This window comes from Vulpes vulpes, unplaced genomic scaffold (genome assembly GCF_048418805.1).
Source record: "Vulpes vulpes isolate BD-2025 unplaced genomic scaffold, VulVul3 u000000678, whole genome shotgun sequence".
In the NCBI taxonomy this organism is placed as follows: domain Eukaryota; kingdom Metazoa; phylum Chordata; class Mammalia; order Carnivora; family Canidae; genus Vulpes; species Vulpes vulpes.
In genome coordinates, this window is record NW_027325803.1 from 1,261,292 (window position 1) to 1,279,260 (window position 17,969).

General features: G+C 60.0%; 1 protein-coding gene and 1 long non-coding RNA gene across 13 annotated transcripts; one reads left to right on the forward strand and one right to left on the reverse strand.

The window, feature by feature from the left end:
• Window positions 1-2,533: 2,533 nt before the first annotated feature.
• On the reverse strand, window positions 2,534-10,773 carry ISLR2 (immunoglobulin superfamily containing leucine rich repeat 2). 11 transcript variants are annotated; one of them, XM_025982675.2, is made up of 3 exons: window positions 10,646-10,773; window positions 7,624-7,734; window positions 2,534-6,203 (listed from the first exon to the last, which is right to left on the reverse strand). In XM_025982675.2, the coding sequence occupies exon 3, from the start codon at window positions 6,193-6,195 to the stop codon at window positions 3,958-3,960; it is 2,238 nt and encodes a 745-aa protein (XP_025838460.2). In that variant the 5' UTR covers window positions 6,196-6,203; window positions 7,624-7,734; window positions 10,646-10,773; the 3' UTR covers window positions 2,534-3,957. The 11 variants fall into 11 exon arrangements, with proteins under 11 accessions (XP_025838460.2, XP_072602149.1, XP_025838515.2 ...); XM_072746048.1 differs by having other exon boundaries at window positions 7,584-7,734; window positions 10,646-10,767; XM_025982730.2 differs by lacking the exon at window positions 10,646-10,773 and adding an exon at window positions 10,254-10,337.
• A 37-nt stretch (window positions 10,774-10,810) lies between these two features.
• Window positions 10,811-12,915, forward strand: LOC140597462 (uncharacterized). 2 transcript variants are annotated; one of them, XR_011999295.1, is made up of 3 exons: window positions 10,811-10,932; window positions 12,247-12,377; window positions 12,825-12,915. It is a non-coding gene; the product is annotated as an uncharacterized lncRNA (long non-coding RNA). The 2 variants fall into 2 exon arrangements; XR_011999296.1 differs by having other exon boundaries at window positions 10,819-10,918.
• The last annotated feature ends 5,054 nt before the right edge of the window (window positions 12,916-17,969 follow it).

The window sequence follows — 17,969 nt, forward strand, 5'->3', positions numbered from 1 at the left end:
TCATGAATAAATAAATAAAATCTTTTTTTAAAAATCTGCATTAAATGGAAAGCTTTGCAGAGAGGATTGGAAGTGGGTACTACACTTGCACACCTCTATGGGTTCTCACAGAGGTGTGCCAGTGGCAGTCAGGCTTAAGGGGTGGAAGTCAGGGAGAGACACATTTTATTTATTTATTTATTTTTATTTTTAAAGATTTTACTTATTTATTCATGAGAGACACAGAGAGAGGCAGAGACACAGGCAGAGGGAGAAGCAGGCTCCCTGCAAGGGAGCCTCATGCGGGACTGGATCCCGGGACCCCGGGATCACCACCTGAGCCAAAGGCAGCCGCTCAACCACTGACCCACCCAGGTGCCCCCTTGCGGGGTATTCAATAAACTTTGATCTCCTATGTTTTGCCTCACGCAAATTCCTTCACGTCCCACACTGCCACCAGCTTCCACCTAATCATCACCCCACATTTGAGGACCCACATCTGATCTGGACAACCACCCCCTGGCGACACCGCACCCATCTCTGAATCAGCACGGTGGAGGTCACACAACCAGTTGACGAGGGCTTTGTAGGAAAGAATGAAGCCTCAAATAGGCAAGGTTTCAGGGTTCCTTCCAACCCTGGGATTTTAAGAGATTTTTGAGGAAGAAATAAGGGAAAAGCAGAAAGAGAAAGAGAATAGAGAGGAGAGATGGGGAGGAAATGAAAGAATAAAATTTAAGAAGAGACAGGAAGGAAGGCCGGAGGCTGGAGACCATTCTGTGCATGTGCCAATCACCCATTCATACGGAAGGAAGCTGGTAAGGGCCTGACGGAGTGTCACGGCTCCCTGGTCGTCCACCTCCAGCACCTGCCCACTCCTGTCCCGTGAGGCCACCCTGGGGCCTGGCTTTGCCCCAGAGCACCAGGCTGGCTGAGCAGTGCATGCCCCTCCAGCGGGACGCGGAGCCCAGGACCAAGGAGGGGAAGAACTCTCAGAACCCTGCACATCTCTCTGGGGCCCTCAGGGTTCTAGGTCTCCAGTCGTTAGGACAAGGACCCCATCTTCCCCTCCTCGCTCCATACCCACGACCAGAGAACTGGGTTAGGCCAAAGCTGCTGAGCACTCACCCAGCCAGGCCTCTGCCAAATGCAATCATGTGGGTGGATTCCTGAACCAGTTATGAAATTGAGCCAGTCCCTGCCCCCTGCTCAAAGGCAGCAGTTTTGAATAGAACAAAGCTTTTATAATATAAGATTATATTTCTGAGCCGTGTCTCCGGCAGTGGGCTAGTTGTAGTGGAGGGCTCGAGCTGTGACTCTCAGAAGGGATTATTTTTTTCTCTGACAGAGGTTTGCTGGTCTGAGCAGGGAAACAGGGCTCTGGCCCTGGGAAGAATCACAGCCCCCCCCCCCCCCCCCCGCCTCTGCCAGAAGACAGGCTAGAATAGGAGGCTGGGTGTCTGGACCTGGGCCGGGTCCCCAGGGTGGACTGGTCCAGTTAGGAAGCCTTGATACCCACCTAAAGGGTGAGGGAAAAGAAGAGATGGAAGCTGGAGCTACAGCTGGAATGTTTATCTGCTCCCCTATTTCTACGCCTTTCCTCTTATACCTCCCTTCCTGGCCACTCCCTGTTTTGCAGAGGGATTCCACTGACACACGGCCAGCCCAGGCCCTGCCCCGTGGGCTGGTCAGGGCCACAGCACTCCCTCTTAATTCCTGTTTCTGTCTCCTATTCTCCTCCACACAGGAAACCTCACTTCTAGGACTATCGAATCAGTGTGCTTTCGAATCAGCACTGATCCTACATGTGCACCCACCTCAACTCACCCCAGGGACTCACAGACCTTGTCAGTTGTCCATCATCCACTGAGCAGCCCTGTCCCAGATACACACGTGGGCACACGGGCAGGCACCTGCCTGGGCATGCACACACAGCTCCTCCACTGAAGGTGCCAGCTTGTTCTGCAGAACCAGCCTTGCCAGGTTGGTTTTCTGCTCTCCATCATTTGCCTGCTCTGTACTTTGTGTTATCTGGGACTTCTTTTGTGCAAGGTGCAGCAGTCTTGCCCCTATGAATCCCCCCACGGTCTTCTTCTCACTGGAGGTGAAACCGAAACCAGGCAGTCCACACACGTGCGTACATGCGCGCGCGCGCACACACACACACACAGCAACACCCCATCACAGCCACAGTGTCGACCCACGGAGGATTTGGCACCCACACAACACACTCCACGTGCATGCCCTTGAGCTCCCTGGACTCCTGGAGCTTAGCCTGCAGAGAGCCACCCACCCTCCCTGCAAGCCCTCTCCACTCCTTCCAGCCTCCACCATCCCACGTGGTTTCACCCCCTCCACCCAGGAGTCCGAGGCGCCGCCGAGAAAGAGCAGGCGGCAAAATCACTGGACAGTCAAACCACCACGAAATCACACAAAGGATCCCAAAGGGAGGATCCTGGGGGCTCCTTCCTTCTGTGGTTTCCACAGCATCCCCCAGGCTTCCTTCCTCTGTCCCCCCCCACCCCCCCGCCCCAGAAAGAGTCAGCGAGCCCAGTTCAAATCGATTGTTTTATTGACTGTTTACATACAGACGCCTTTAGAAAAGGGCGCGGGCTCCGGAGGGGGCAGGGCGCTCCTCCGCCCCGGGCCGCACTTGTGCTGCGCTTTGCGGACGGGCCGGTCCCGACGCCCGACCCCCCACCCCCCCTCCCCGCCCCATCCCCGACGTTTACCTTCAAGAATGAAAACAGGACCCCGCCCCAGGCGCCGCGCCGAGTCCACCCTCCCTCCCGCCCCCACCCCTGCCCGCCCGCCCCCCGCCCCCCTACACTACACGGTCACACTTTACGGAACACAGACTTCTGCTACGGAGCTCGCTCGGCTATAGGACTAGTCGCCGGGAGGGAGGGGGGGCGGGTGGCCCAGGACCGGGCCTCTCCGGTCCGCATCCCGCAGCCCGGCGCGCTCCGGCTTTGTGCTGCGACCTGGGGCGCGGCCGGGGACCGCCCTGGACTTCCTTTGCACCCCCCTCCCCCAACCTGGAACGCAGGTCTGGGCTGCGGGCAGCAGCGGAGGTGGAGGTGGAGGTGGGGGTGGAGGTGGAGGTGGAGAGCTCCGAGCGCCGGGACCCCAACTCACCCACAACGAAACTCCCCCAGGGCAAAGCCCGCGGCTCCGCGGCGCCTTAAGTTAGGAGGAGGAGGGAGAGAACGGGGTCCCCCCACACGCGTCCCAGGGGCTGGGAAGGGGGTGTTAGCACCAGACCCGGAGTGTCGCTGTCTTTGGGGGGCGGGGGACAAAAACAAAAACAAAAAAACACAACGAAAATATGAAAATCGGAGGCGGAGCTGAAAGGCGCCCCAACCGATCAGCAGGCTGGGGGGATGGGGGCACCGAAGGGTTTGCTTCCCCGGTCGGAAGCGGGCTTCCAAACTAAGACTAGGGAGTTGCCACCAAAGTCCTGGCTTCTGGGACGTGCACCCCAGAAAGGACGGAGTGGGGGTCCAGGCGGGACCCTGCAGCGCTCCGCGCAAGGGGCTTCTGCTGCGGGTCCGGGCTGACCCCGGGCCGCAGCGTTGCCACCAGACGCTCCCCACGGCAGCTCGGTTTCCTCGGGTTCCAGGGCCCACGGCAGGCAGGAGCATCACATTTTGCAGATAACAATTGCGGTGGGAATGGAGAGGCGCGGACGTGGCTTCAGGGGCGGCAGGTGGGGTATCAGAGGGAGGGCAGCGCGGGTACTGTGCTTGCCACGGAGGGGCACTGGGTCCGCCAGGTAGTGGGGGGCCAGGGACGGGTGAAGTCGTCCCCCTCCCCACTAGAGGTCCCCGGTAGTGAAGGTCGGGGCTGGTAAAGGGGCGGAGTAAGTGAAGGTTGCAGGACGGGGTGGGGGTGGGCAGCGTCCTGCCAGCCAGGGGCTTCTGCTACCGCGCACCCAAGGTGGGGGACGGGAATGGGCGGGCCCTCGGCGCTGGGGGTTCAGCCTGCCGTCTGCTTGTAGTTGCCATTAATTTCCTGGGCGATGTTGACCGCCTCAGCGCCCAGGGGCAGCCGATCACTGTACTCAGAGCCCGCCTCGAACTCCTCTTGGTTGGCCTTGGACTGGGACTCCGCCAGCGAGCAGGCCGCCAGGCTCTCTTCCCTCTGCAGATCCCCGCCTGGGTCCCCCTGCTCCGCATCTTCCTCCAGGCCCTCCCCGGAGGCCTCCTCTGGCCCCCCCGCGTCTGCCCCGCCGTCTGCGGGGTAGCTTTTCTCGGACTCGAGGTAGGAGGCACGCGGGTCAAAGTCGGCAGCGATGCGTTTCTCCATGGGGTCAGGGGCCTGTGGCCGCAGGATTAGACGGTAGGGCTTACCTGGGTGTTTGGCCAAGAGGTGGCAGCAGGCGGCGCCCAGCAGGGGCACGGTGGCCAGCACCAGGAGGAACACGCTCACCGCCACGATCACCAGCAGGGAGGGCAGCTCCTTCTTGGTGGCGAACACCACCTGCACGTGGCAGGCCTCCCCTGCTAGGGCCAGGCACACGGAGTAGTTAGTGCCGGGCCGCAGGCCGCGGAACCAGTAGGCGTTGACCCCCTCCTCCACACGCGACCACTGCACGGCCGCGCCGCCCCCGGCTGGACACAGGTAGAGCAGGCGCAGCGGCCTCCGGCCGGGCCGCCCGGGACCCCCGGGCCCGGATCCCCAGCGCGCCGCCAGCGGCGTCAGCTGCACCCGAGCCTCGCGCTCCGCCACGTCCAGCGCGATGACCCCCAGCTCGAAGACGTGCTGCTTGAGCTCCGAGCTCTGGTTGAACGCGTGGTTGGACACGTACCGCGAGGGGTCCCCGTGGCCACAGCGCTGCTCCTCCACCGGGTGCGCGGAGACCTGGTCCTCCGCCTCCTCCCCCTCACCTGCCTCCGCCTCCTCCTCCTCCTCCGGCCCTGCCTCCGCCTCCCCGAGGGCAACCCGGGCCAGGCCTTGGCCTTTGACTTTGCCCTCGGGCTTGGACGGTAGAACGCTGTTGCCTCGGCCTTTGGCTGTGGACTTGCGCTCAGAAGTAGGGGCCTGCCCTTCAGAGTCTCCCCCAGCGCCGGGAGCGTGCTTGGGGGGCCCAGCAGCCGCCACCGCCACGCGGAGGGACGTGGAGTTGGCGCCCAGCTCATTGTGGGCACGGCAGGTGTAGATGCCCGCTTCCTTGGCACTCAGGAGGGGCACCAAGAGGGAACCGTTGGTGAGGGCCAGGAATCGGGGGGTGGCTGGAGGTGCGGGCCACGCGGGTGCTGGAGTGGGGGTTGGGGCCTCGGTCTGGGTCAGCCCGTTCCCATCTCCATCCTCCTCCCTGTCCTCTGCCCCAAGCCCCTCGTCCTCCCCGCTTGGGACGGGAGGCTCTAAGACTACGGTACCACCCGGGATCTGAAGTTGCCATTGTAGGCGGGGTGTGGGGTGTCCTTCCGCGACGCAGTGGAGCATGAGCGCCAGGCCCGCGGGCAACGGGCTGCCCGGAGCCTCAGGCGGCGGCTCCGCACTCAGCCGCACGCTGGGTGGGACACAGGACAGGGCGGGCAGGCGGTGCACCGGCACCCCCTGCAGCGCCGGAGGCGAGGCACACGCAATGGAGTCGGGCTCGGGTAAGGAGACCCTGGTGCTTGCGGCCCAGGTCTGCAGCCACACGAGGCTGCAGCCGCAGTGGAAGGGGTTGTGATACAGTTGCAGATGCGACAGCGCGCTCAAGGCGTCGAAGGTGCCGGGAGCCAGAGTCCGCAGGCGGTTGTTGTTGATGCGCAGGGAGCGCAGGTCGGGCAGTGCCCCGAGGGCGTCCCGGGGCAGTGAGCCCAAGCGATTGTGGTTCATTTTCAGTAGCTGCAGCGCGCTCAGGTTACGCAGGTCGCTCCACGGAAAGCTGGATATGAGGTTGTGGCTGAGGTCGAGGTTCTTGAGCTGGCTCAGCACCGCCAGCGCGCCCGGCTCCACCGTGCGCACCTCATTGTGGGCCAGCCACAGCGACGTGACCTGGGTGACGTCGGCGAAGGCCCCACGCCGCAGCACCGTGATCTTGTTGGCCGACAGGCTAAGCGTGGTCACGTTGGCCGGCAGTCCCTCGGGCACCTCTCGCAGCTCCTTGTAAGCGCAGTCGGCGAACTGGTGCGCGTACTTGTCCACGCAGGCGCAAGGCTCTGGGCACGCTGCAGCCACTCCTAGCAGAGCCCAGGCCAGCCACAGGGCCCGCAGGGGCACCATCGCGGAATCTGCAGGTGGAAGCCAGGGGAAGAGGGGAGAAGGTGACTCAGGAGCCCCGCTTCCCTCCCCCTATTAAGTACTGTCTGCGCAAACCCATCTAGGGCAGGCCCTAGGGCTCCAGTAACCTCCTCCGGGCTCAGGAGTCTTTCTTGGACGCGAGTAGGGGGCTCTATCAAAGTCTCAGGATCCAGTGCATGCTCTCTCTCAGGGCTCTGACTTCCTTTTCTAGCGGACTCGGACCTCGATTTTCCCCCCTGACCCCTCAGAGGCTCAGCAGCTGGCCTGTCTGCGCTGGGCTCTACCCTGACCCCCGTGTGTGTGTGTGTGTGTGTGTGTGTGTGTGTGTGTGTGTGTGTCTAAGCCTTCGTTTAACTCCTTGGCAGGGAACCACAATAAAGTATTTTTGTCTGTGACCTGTTGTCCTTCCTGGAACCGTATGTCCCATGCACAGCACTCACACACGCGACCATCCGAGCAGACAACAATACAAACACGCGCTGGGCACCGCCATCAAATCAAGTCCTGCAGGGGTTTAGAGGTTCCCAGCCCATTTGCTAGCATACACACACAAAGACACCCAGGCGTGGACACACTGCACCCTGGAGACTTCATTGTTCTTTCGGCTGAACCTAGCTTTTGCACAGCGTTCTCCCTCGCGGCGCTCTCCTGTTCATTGTGCAGCTGAGCTGACAGACACAAGGACACAAGTCCTCGCACGAACTGACCCACACATGGGCACACGTGCGCACGCTTGCATGCACAAAAGCCCTCCGCTGAGGCTGAAATCCCAGCGGATCGGCAATGCCCAGAACTTGCAGCGGTGGTGGGAGGCAACCCGGGTAGCAGACCCGACGGCGCCCCTCCCTCAGACACCCAAGCACTCTGCCCTGGGCTGCAGCTCCCTGGGACGCGGGAGAACCGAGGTTGCTGGGTCAACTTCCGTCTGAGAGAGGAGGTCCTCCCCCACGCCTGGACCGGGATCCTTGAGGAGGATGTCACTAAAGATGCCTCCTCCCATCCCCAAGAGCCCAGGCGGCTCCCAGAGGGCATGGGGTCCCCAAGCTGCAGGTGACGGGCTGCCACTAGCTAAGGAAGCCAGAGATGGTCCCAGAATCTGACCCTTTTCTGCAGCTCCGATGCCTTAGCATCCTCCCCCTCCCCCCCCCCCCCCCCCCCCCCCAGTTAAACCTTCTCATCCGCAGCCACCCAAACGCCTGCTGCTCCCACCTGGGGCTCCGGGAAGGTAGGGCTGAGCCCCTCCCACACGCCCCTCTTTGGGAACCTGGGTTCCCCACGCCGCCTTTGCTCCCAAGGGAGGCCCCCTCCCCGCCCCTCCTGGTCTCCCCCTGACGGCACCAGCGGATTACGGGACCCCAGGTGTGACGTACCTACACCCGGGGCGAGGTTGTGGGGCATCCCCAGGCTTACCCGCTGCTCGCTGACCCTCCGCTCGCTGCCCTCGGGCTGCAACCCCTGCTCCGGACGGGAGGTCTGGGGGCCAGGCCACTGCCCAAAGGCGCTTTCCACATCTGTTGCTGGCTGTGGGAAAGACCGGGGAGGGCGGAGAAGGGGCCAGGTGAGAGTGGGCAGCTCCCGGGCCCTGAGGTCCCGCTTCAGTTTTTCCTTTCGCGTCCGTTCCCCCCACGTCTGGCTGGCTGCACACTGGAGTCCTCGCGCGCTCCCGGCTGGGCGGCCACGCGCACAGCCTCTCCCACCTCCCGCATGGGCCGCATTTGTTAAAGCCGCAGCGGCTCACCCCGAGGCTGAGCCGCGCGGGTCCCCAGGGTGCCCCCGCGCGCACCGCCCTCCTCCGGCTCTCCCCGGTTCCCCGCACACCCAGACCCACGGCCCCCCACGTTCACACACCGGGCAGACATTGCCACTATGCCTAATCACACCGCCCCCCACATCCAAACAATTAGTGCAGACACACACGGACCCTTCACACCCTCCACGCAGTCGACCTTCACATGTTAGAATTCTTTATCATCATGTAATAATAACCGAGGCAATGTGTGGAGGCCTCTCTACCTTCACACACCTTTTCAAAGGCTCACCTTCGCCCGGGACGCTCACCACTGTCGTCCCCCCCGCCCCCGCCACGCGCGCACACACACATTCACGCTCACTCACCCTCACGCGCGGGTCCCGCCGGGGCCGGGGAGCTTCGCTGCTAATTGAATGCCAGCCGCTTTTACGCCCAGCAACACGTGAGACAAACCATCTTTGAGGAATTTGGGGGAAGGCGAGGCGCACGACCGGAGGGGGGGGCGTGTCTTTGCCTTTAAACTCTTTCTGCAAACGCGGGCCGCGGCGCCGGCGGACCTGAACTAGGACCTGCTGAGCTGCGCGCAGCCGGGCGCGCGCGGACCCTTCCTTCCCGCACCCCCCTCCCCACTAGCAGCCTCCTCCCCGAAGCCACGTTCAACACGATGCATAATTGATAGTGTTAGCAGAGCGCCTCGCCCTCCCTGCTATTTTTTGCTTGGATCTGGGTAGATGCGAGCCCTGGTCTCCCCCGCCCCCCGCCTGTCTAACCCGGAGACGGGAGCGCACGACCCGCGGGGCGCGCGGGGAGGTGACGCCTACACCCCAGCCCGCCGCCGCCCCTGCCCAGCCGCTTACCCCCTAATCTTTGGGTCTGGATTTCCGTGGCTGGAGCAGCGCGCGAAGCCCACCTCCCAGCCTGCAGCCTGGGCGCACGGCCCGGTGCGCGGGGAGCGCGGTACCGGCCTACGCCTCCCTCCCCCGGGGCGGCCTGGGCGCACCCCGGCGCCTTACCGTCAGCTCTAGGCAGCTACCGGGGAGGGGGGCACCGGGGCTGAGCGGCAGGCAGCAGCGCCCCAGGGATGGTTACAAAACGTCTGCTCCTCCCGAGCCGTGTGGGCTGGGAACTTCAGGCCCGAGCCTCTCTCGCCGTCCCTCCCTCGCCAACGTCTTCACAGCCTCTCCGGCAAACCGTCAACCCCACGCACTAGCCCCCAAGCCTCCGCGGCCGCCACCGCCACCGCCAGCGTGTCTCACACCCTCACACAACAGCCGGCCTCAGCAGATTCGAATACTCGCTGTTCCCGACTCTCGCTCCCTGTCTCTGGCGAAACCCCGACATTTCTTTTAGCGACGAGGAGGTGGAGGCGCAGGAATGTCGAGGCATTTGGCTGGAACTCGATGTGTAGCTCCTGCCTGCCCATAGCAGCCCTGGAGACAGAGCTGGCGGCCAGAATGGGGAAGGGGATGCAGGCTCCGGGAGACCCCGGGGACCCCCCCCCCTTCCTTCCCGGTCCTTTCCCTGGACGCTGCGCGCTCTGGGGCGCCCGGTCCCCGAGCCCTCATCCCAGGCCTGGTGCGGGGGTTCTCTGGCGGTGGGTCGATGGTGCGGGTTTGGGGCCTCTGAGATCAATCTCCCGATTTGAGTGTTGAGCATTTTAATGAGCCAGGGAAGTGGGGAAGGGAGACGGACGAGGAGCTTTGCAGCTACACGGGCTGCCCAACCGGCGCTCCGAGAATCCTTTGTAAATTAAATATGAACCCACCCGCGCGCGCTCAGCTTCCCTCTCTCTCTCCTCCTCCTACGGGGGCTGCAGGCGGCCCAACAGGCTGGGACCGGCCCGGCTCCTTCGGACCAGGATTGCGAACCCAGAATGTCACTCCACCTGCCTGGGCCTGACGACCTAGGGGGAGAATACAGGGACGCCCTGAGAGCGATGGGGTCTTCAAGGAGGGTTGGAGGGGTGAGGGCGCCTGGGCTCCCCAGTCTGGGGCCGAGTCCCTGCGGTTGGGCCAGGGAGTGGCGCAGCGGGAGGGTCCGGTGCAACCTCTTTGTCCGTGGAGCCAGGGCGGCGTGTTGGGAACGCGAAGGGGGGCGGTTCTGCGACCTCGGTTCTGGAAGAGGGGTCCTGGAGGCGGGGGGCCCCGCAGCAAGGATGGGCAGGCAGGGCCCGGCGGCGCGGGTCTGGAAGACGTCCCGGGGCGCGGGGGAGGGGCGCCTGCCCTAGAGGCGGGGACCGAAGCTCGGGCCGGAGGCGCCCTGCTTGTGGACCTTTCCACCCAGCTTTCACCTTTCTTGTGGTTCTTTTTGCCTTGGTCGAGGAGGCGGACAGGTAGGCAGGCGGGTGAGGGACAACCTGGAAGCGCTGATGGAATGGAAGGCGGAGGCTGGGGAGCAGAAGGGGGAATGGGCTGGCTCATCCTCCGCGGAGAGCTTCCCGGAACCGCAGGGACCCGCCCCGCCAGCGTCCCGGGAACCCCCTTTTCCGTGGCTCGCTTGCCAGGGATGCAGAAGCCAGAGGATTCGGCGGGGAGACGGGGCTCCGGGGGCCAGGAGGGCGGCCAAGGATGCGGTGGTCACCCAGGCGAGGGACCGGCCGCCCGCGGGCCCCTGCGACCCCCGCCCACTCTCCAGCGAGCGCTTCTGTGCCCCGAGCCCCGGTGGGGGAGAGACGCCCCTTACCCCCGCCTGCGACCCCGGAGAGCCCAGTGCCTGCCCTGCCGGGGCAGAGTCCGCTGAGGCCGGGCCGGGAGCCACGCCTGCAGGATCAGCCTGGGGCCCCGCCGGGAGAGGACCCCGCGTTCCCCCCGGGGCGGCCGGGGCGCGGGAGCTGGCGTGCGGTCTGTAGGGTGAATGATGCTACAGTTGCGAGGGGCCCGGGAGCCCGAGCAGCGAACACCCCACCCCCGCCGCCGCCCACGTCCTTGATCGTTAAAGAAACAGGCACCTCATCAGGTGCGTGGAAGCAGGTAGGCGGGGAGGAGGGATTCAAGGTTCTCAGCCGCCGGGGGTGGGGGGGAGGGGGCGGGTTCCAGAATGGGATTCTGTAGCATCCCGGGCTCAGGCTTCTGGACCAGGATGGGGGCCGGAACCTCGACAGGCCCCCCCGCCCCCCGGCAGCTGTGGCTCCAGGCTGGTCTTTGCGGATCGACTTCTGACTGCAGACTTCGCGGACCCGCGTGGTCCAGAGGGTGAGGAGGGTCGCAAGCCCGCGGCCTCCCGCGCTGGTTCCCGCCGCTCCGTGGGCTCCCGGTCTCGGTCCCGGGCCTGGTCCGTGCGCGCCCCCTGCTGGACACGGTGTGCCGGGCGCAGAGGCCGGGGCCGGGGCCCAGAGGGGCACGCGCCCCCCAGGGCACCGCAGCTTTCCTTCTCAAGCCCACCCAGTCTCGCCCAGGGCGTCTGCAGCCTCCTGCCCGCTGCCCACCACACGCGCCCCATTGAGTCCCAGCACGTTCCAGCACGTTCCAGTGCGCTCAGTTCTCCAGGGAGGGAGGAAATCTTCCCCTCTGCCTTCCTCACCCCCACCCCCCACCCACCCCTGGTGGGGTGAGCGCATTCTCTTTGAGCCTTTTTTTAATATATTTTATTTTCTTTACGATAGTCACAGAGAGAGAGAGGCAGAGAGAGAGGCAGAGACACAGGCAGAGGGAGAAGCAGGCTCCTTGCACCGGGAGTCCGACGTGGGATTCGATCCCCGGTCTCCAGGATCACGCCCTGGGCCAAAGGCAGGCGCCAAACCACTGCGCCACCCAGGGATCCCTCTCTTTGAGTCTTATAGGAGGGTTCTAGAACACAGTCCTTAAGCCTTATGACTTTGTCAGGGACCTAAAATGTCCGAGATATGGAAAAGAAAATCTGCTGGCTCTAAAAGCTGGGGAAAACCCCTGAGAGGTCGGAAGTCGTAGATGTTTAATAGGAAAAAGTGCAGGACTTTTCTAACACGGTGTGAACGATCCAGTTGCACCTGCACTCAAGAGTCCAAGAGTCGTATGTGCTCTCGTATTTAGTGTGGCACGTGAGCGACTTAAGGGATGTGGGACGCCCTCGAAAGGCAGAAAGCCGGGACCCAGGAGGGCATCAAATCCTCCCTGCATCACAGCGGGCTCAGGAGTTCTTCCCACAGCTGCCCTCCAACCAGGGTCTCCAGAACACTCACTGCTCCCGCCTTGCAGCTCCCACCTTGCAGCTCCGCAGTGTGCACCCCCCCTGGCCTCCCAACACGCACTCACACAGTGCTCCTACCTCTCTCCCCCAGAAGCAGCTTTCTTTTTTCTAATTTCCAGCAAAAAAGCTCCCCAGCCTGGGAAGCCAGTTCCCCTTGAGGATAGCTCCTCCCACCTGCCAGCTCTCCTTCCCTTCCTACACCCTCGATGGAGTGGTCAAGAGGAAAGGTTTCAACAGCAGGCTCCACCAGGTACCAGCTGTGTGACCTTGGCCAAATTACTTAACCTCTCTGTGTCTCGGGGGGGGGGGGGGGGGGGGGGGGACGGGCATAAATAAGAATAGCTATTGTGTTAAGTGGCTGTGAGTATTCAGTGAGTCAATGCATGCAAATCGCATAGTACCTGGCACTTAGTGCTCAGAAACAAGTTATTTTTTTCCAACAATAGCCAGAATTAGCCATTATTATTGCCTCTCAGAGTTGGGTACAGGTATGATGAGATGTTCTGCTACACCTGCTCCCACATGCTTGTGTCCCCCGCCTGCTCCATAGGAAGAAGGACCTTGGCCCTGCCCCTATGTGTCTCTCTTTCCTCCCTCCGCCCCTACCCCCATGGCATGGGTCGCAATCAGAATTACTATTACAATTTGTAAAGCTCTGTAGTCTCAGATACTGAAACTCAGATTCTCATGCTTGTAGCTGTCACCAGTGTGCCTGTTTGGAAAGAAAGACTTGCAGCTGCAGCCCTGGTGGAAGGTTTTTAATTAAAACCACAATCTGTTTAAGTATTTATTGGGCTCAGTGACTTTAATTATTTTCCGGGGAAAAACAAAACAAAACAAAAATCCACATTTGCATATGGGAAGACCGTTGATTTCAGAGGAAAGTAGCAACCTGTGGCAGTTTGCTGGAGGCCACTGGGAGGAATTTCCTGAATGGTTCAAATGAAGCTCGACATTATTAATAACCTGGGATCTAGTCCACAACCTTCCTCCTAGTGCTTTCATGAAATTAGCTTAACATGCTGGCAAGGCCCTTTATTGCCATCAAAATTAACGACGGCTCTTCCGGTGGCATCTCTTGTAATTATCTGGGTCTGTGCTTGTCTCACTAAAAATGGGGGCGGGGGAGCTCCTGCCTGGAAGAGGCAACACACCTGCCTGCGAGGGGCAGCGTGCTTAGCTCTTCTACTCAGCCCAGGCGAGACTGGTTCTCCCCAGAGTGAGGAGTCTGGGCAGCCTGCCCCTCCACAGTAGGGTGAAGCAGGGTAAAGGAGGGTTTCCATCTGCAGGTAACAAAGTTCCCATATCGAAGGGAGCAAGCAGGCCTGGCTTCAGGGCTGGTTGGTTCAGTGGCCCAGTGACATCAGCAGGGCCCTCTCCTGCCCCTCTCCTCTGCCACCCTTAACGGGGCTCCTGCCTGAGTCTTGTGTTCCTTGATGCCCGTTGGAGGGCTTTGGCAGCAGCTGGGGTAACATGCTTGGTGGCGGCCGACTAGTAGGACAGAGGGACTGGATTCCCTTTCTACAAGCCACAGCCTCTCCTTAGGTCTTATCCACGCCTATTGGCTCAGGACCTCTCATCTGTGAGCCAATCAGTGGTAAAGGGGATCGAATTGATTGGCTGAGAGTAATCATCTAGCCCTGAAAAGGATGTTGAAGACTCAATCCCAAGATTATCTACAGGCAAGAAATCCCCTTTAAATCGAAGTGCTGGGGAATGGCATGATCGGAATAATCTATAATTGTGTCAAACTGAATCGAAATGAAACTGACCGTAATTATATTAGATGCCATGTCAGACATTAAACCACATTAGACACCATATCTGGAGATCGGACCAGTCTATGTCCACCATGTGTGACCAGGATCAGGGCGCAGTGTGCGACCAGGATTAGGGAGCTCTCTGGGGTAGGTATACGTACAAGCTAGTGAATTCTCTGCTTTCACAGAATTCTTGAAATGATAAAAATTTGTTCTTGGAAATGCCTGCGCTGGGATCCAAATGCCTGTGCTGGGATCCAAAGCTATTTTGGGAGCAGTAGAAGCTTGAGTCTTCAGTTGGATATTTATGAACAGGAGATGTTTATGAACTCAAAGATGTTCCTACATGACTTCACATCCTGAACATGTCGCCCGGTCCCACGGCAGAGAAGAGAGGCACTTTACTGTCGAGGTGGAAGACAAGGGGGAAGAACTGTACCCTGGTCTTATGAAGAATGTGGAGGCAGCGCAAAGCTGCCAGCTTCACAGACTCCTTGTGTGACCTTAAGCGACTTCTGTCCTCCTTCTAGATGTGTCCATGCTTGTGAAGGTAGGAAAGTGGGCTGGGTGTGCTCGGAGGCCCTTCCAGTGCTGCTGCTCTCTGAAGCCTTGGCTCTTGGGTGCTGTGGCTTTAGAAGGGGCCAGTTTGCCGGTTGAATTGGAGCATCTAGGGAGCCTCTGCAGGGACTTCCTGCAAGAAGAGGTCTTTGGAGAGTCTGGGAACCATTGCTTGCCCTCCCCCTCATGGCCCTGGATGGCTTCTTTATTTTCCTTTCTCCACACTGCACCTGCCTTATCTCTTGAGGTCATCAGCACACCTGGGCCTGGAGCTAACTCCTCCTCCCCAAAACTGCTCTCCATTCTTCTCAGGGCAAGGGGAGTCTTCTTGCTACAAAACACATCTTGAAGGCTCTTCCTGTAGTAGGATAGTGAGACATCACTAGAAATTAAGTCTGATCACTCAGTATTTCAGGAGCCTGGTACGTGGGCCCAGGAAGAAATGCCAAGGCTGCCAGGGGCTTCCTGACTGGAGAGGGCATGCAGAAGGAAGACACAACTCTTCATGCCATTCTGGCCACTCCTCTCTGCTCTGCTCCCCTCAGGTCTCCATCTCCTGGTGCCCTTAGTAGTGTCCTCAGAAGCCGCGTTTGCTGTGACCCCCTGAGGTCCCCCTGTGGCCCTCATCTGAGACCACAAGGGTTTGGCCTGGGATGAGCGGCTCCTCCTCCTTCATCCTCCAGGTGGAAAGCTCCTGGAGGGTCACCCAGAGCTTTCTCATCTCCTGTCCCCATCAAAGCCAGAACAGCACAGGATGGGGCACGTGGTGGCATCGAATAAACTGAATGTCCTCTGGGATAGTCTCTCACTGACAACAGGCTCTTTGTTTTTGGAACCCATTTCCCAGAAGCAAAGCTGCAATAAGGATTCATGTACATGCCCATTGACTGAGGAAATTTCTTAGCAGAAACTGGCAGGAGAAGGGAAGTAGGAGAGGAAGGGGAAGAAGCCAAGGCAGCGGTGTGATCTCAGGAAATCTCAGCGGAGGCCTGATCCCCGGGAGTTCTAGGCATAAATCACACCTCAGAGTCTATACTGATTGAGGCGGGGAAGCTCGGCCTCCTCCATGGATGCACAGCAGCGGTCAGACACTGCCTAAGGGCTGCTCCTGGAGATAGAAACTTCCAGGCACTTCCCCCGCTCATGAAGCTTCTCTGAGATGCCTTCTCAGGGTAGTCTGGTCTAGGACAGGCCGAGCTGGGTGGCCAGCGCTGACCTTGCTGGTTAGGAGGCCTTTGAGACTCTCAGGCAGATGGCTGATTCTGGATGGGAAACAGGCCCCCACGCAGGTCTCCCGTATTAGGCCCTGTACCCCACTCCAGGGCTCCTGGGCCCCAGAAGCAGAGCCATCCCACGTGTGGGGAAGACTGAGGTGGTGCCCTATTGGAGCAGGTCCCAATGACTAACAGCATATCCCAGAGAGAGAGAGCACTCCTGCCAGGCAGCTGGCTGGGGCAGAGACGTGGAGGAAGGACAGCCCTCCCTCAGGCGAGCCTCGGCATGTCCAATTCTGCACCCAGGTAAGGCCAGATCTGATGGTCGTGTCTTGGGGACAGCCAGGGACATTTCAGTGTAAGGGGGGCCAGAGCAGGAGACCAGGGAGTAGGGGCTGTCCTGCTTTCCCCTCCGACTTTCTGCCTTCTTTGCCTCAGTTTCCCTTCCTGTGCCATGGGGCTAAACATCCTTTCCAACCTGTCTGTCTCCTCTGGGACAGGAGCTTAGATCTGTCCTTTCTTGCTCTCAGGCCTGTCCCTACCTAGTCCAAAAGGAGGAAGCATCTTTCAAGTGCAGCCACCCCCAGGAGGGACCACCTCCTCCTCTAGTTCTCTGCAGGGCCCTCTTTGAAGTGCCCCAAATAGGTTTTCCCTGCCAGCCAGCAAAACGCCTCAGCCTCATTTCCCTGAGCCCTTATCTCCAGACCCAGCTGGAAACTTGATGTATTTATTTGCTTCTCCCAGAACCTCTTCTGTCCAACCCACAGCTCTGCTGGTGCTGCAGAAAGTGACCTTCCTGGAGATGGTTGTGTCTGGTAGCCAGGTGGGGGCCGAGGAGGGAAGGGACAGCAGTAAATCCCTCCAGCCTTCAGCCTGCAGGGTGACCCCATTGTCATCACTGTAGTCATTGTCTTCGGCTTCATAGGGGTAGGGGAGACAGTTCAGGAGGCTTGGAGAGATGGGGACAGAAGTACCAGAAGTAGTTGGGGATAGGGTCTTTCCATTCTTAAATGGACTGGAGTCAGGAGGGGGAGGGAGAAAGAGAGAAAGAGAGAGAGAGAGGAGGAAAGTGAAGGAGAGGGGAGCAGACAGGATAGGGGTGAAGGAAGGGAGGAGGGAGTGGGGAAGGAGGGAGAGGGGAGGGCAATGGAAGGAAGAAGCCCACAGGGCCTTGTGGGGTCAGCACAGTGCCTTCTCTAGGGTGCTGGAGGTATAGAGTTACTTTTTACTCAGTGTTGCCAATTCACAGAGTTTCATGCTTTCTGTATGTCACTGTGTTTGTCCTCCTCATTTCTGAAGGCTGTTTTATCACCCCCAATTTGCATATGAGGCCACGGAGGGAGGCGAAGGATCTTGTCTAAGGTCACACATGGGATTACGAGTCAGGTGTCTCCAGAGCCCGCATCCTAACCACCTGCAGACTCAGGGACCCTACCTCGGGCCTAGCCCGCGTCCTCTGCCTTGGGGGCTGCTCTCATCTACTGAGAACTCCTCTCCAGCAGCCAGCACCGTTGGGCCATAGAACTCCGGAAGAGAGTCTCTGAAGGCAAATTCTGTTCCCAGGCCCTCGCGCTCAAGCTGGTCAAGGAACAGTTTCAGACGATCAGACAAGTGACTGGATTTCACACTTAGGTCCTCTCACACTTGTCCGGCCGGCTTTGCGGAAAAGGTCTGTGGTTAGTTAGCCAGCTTTTGTAATCTGCTTGGCTGTCGGGTTTGGGATCCTGATATTTATAAACTGAGTTTAGCACAGTCCAGGCAGCTGGTCTTTAAGGAATTCCTCAGGGTTGAGTTTAAGGAGGTTGCTGGAGCCAAGAATGAAATAATTCTCCCTCCCTTTGTCAGCAAATGCGTTTTGTAAGGGTGGGTAGAGACTTCCACACTTTCTGTTTTGTTTTATTTGGGAAGGGGTGTCTCAGTTGAAGGTCTAGACCCTTCTCTCTAAAGAATCTGCTTTAGATTTACTTTACTTTACTCAGGCATCTGCTTTACTCAGATCTGAAGGGTCTGGAGCTGACACCTGGATCTGGATACAAAAATGAATGATGGGCCTGCCCCCCTCTGGCCCCAAGCCCCAGGCCCAGGTACCAGGCTCACCCCAGCACCAAGGCTACTCCGGGAGAGTGCGTCCTTGCAGACTTCTGCTCACCGTTCCCTCCCTACTGCCTCCCTGCAGCCCCTTCCACCTCATTCCCACCAGCAAGTCAACCACATGAAGGGTTTAATAAGCCCCAAGACACTTCTTACTTGCAGTGTCACTGGGGATGGGGACTTCCCCTAAATCACGCATTCTGCATTCTCAACGGAGCA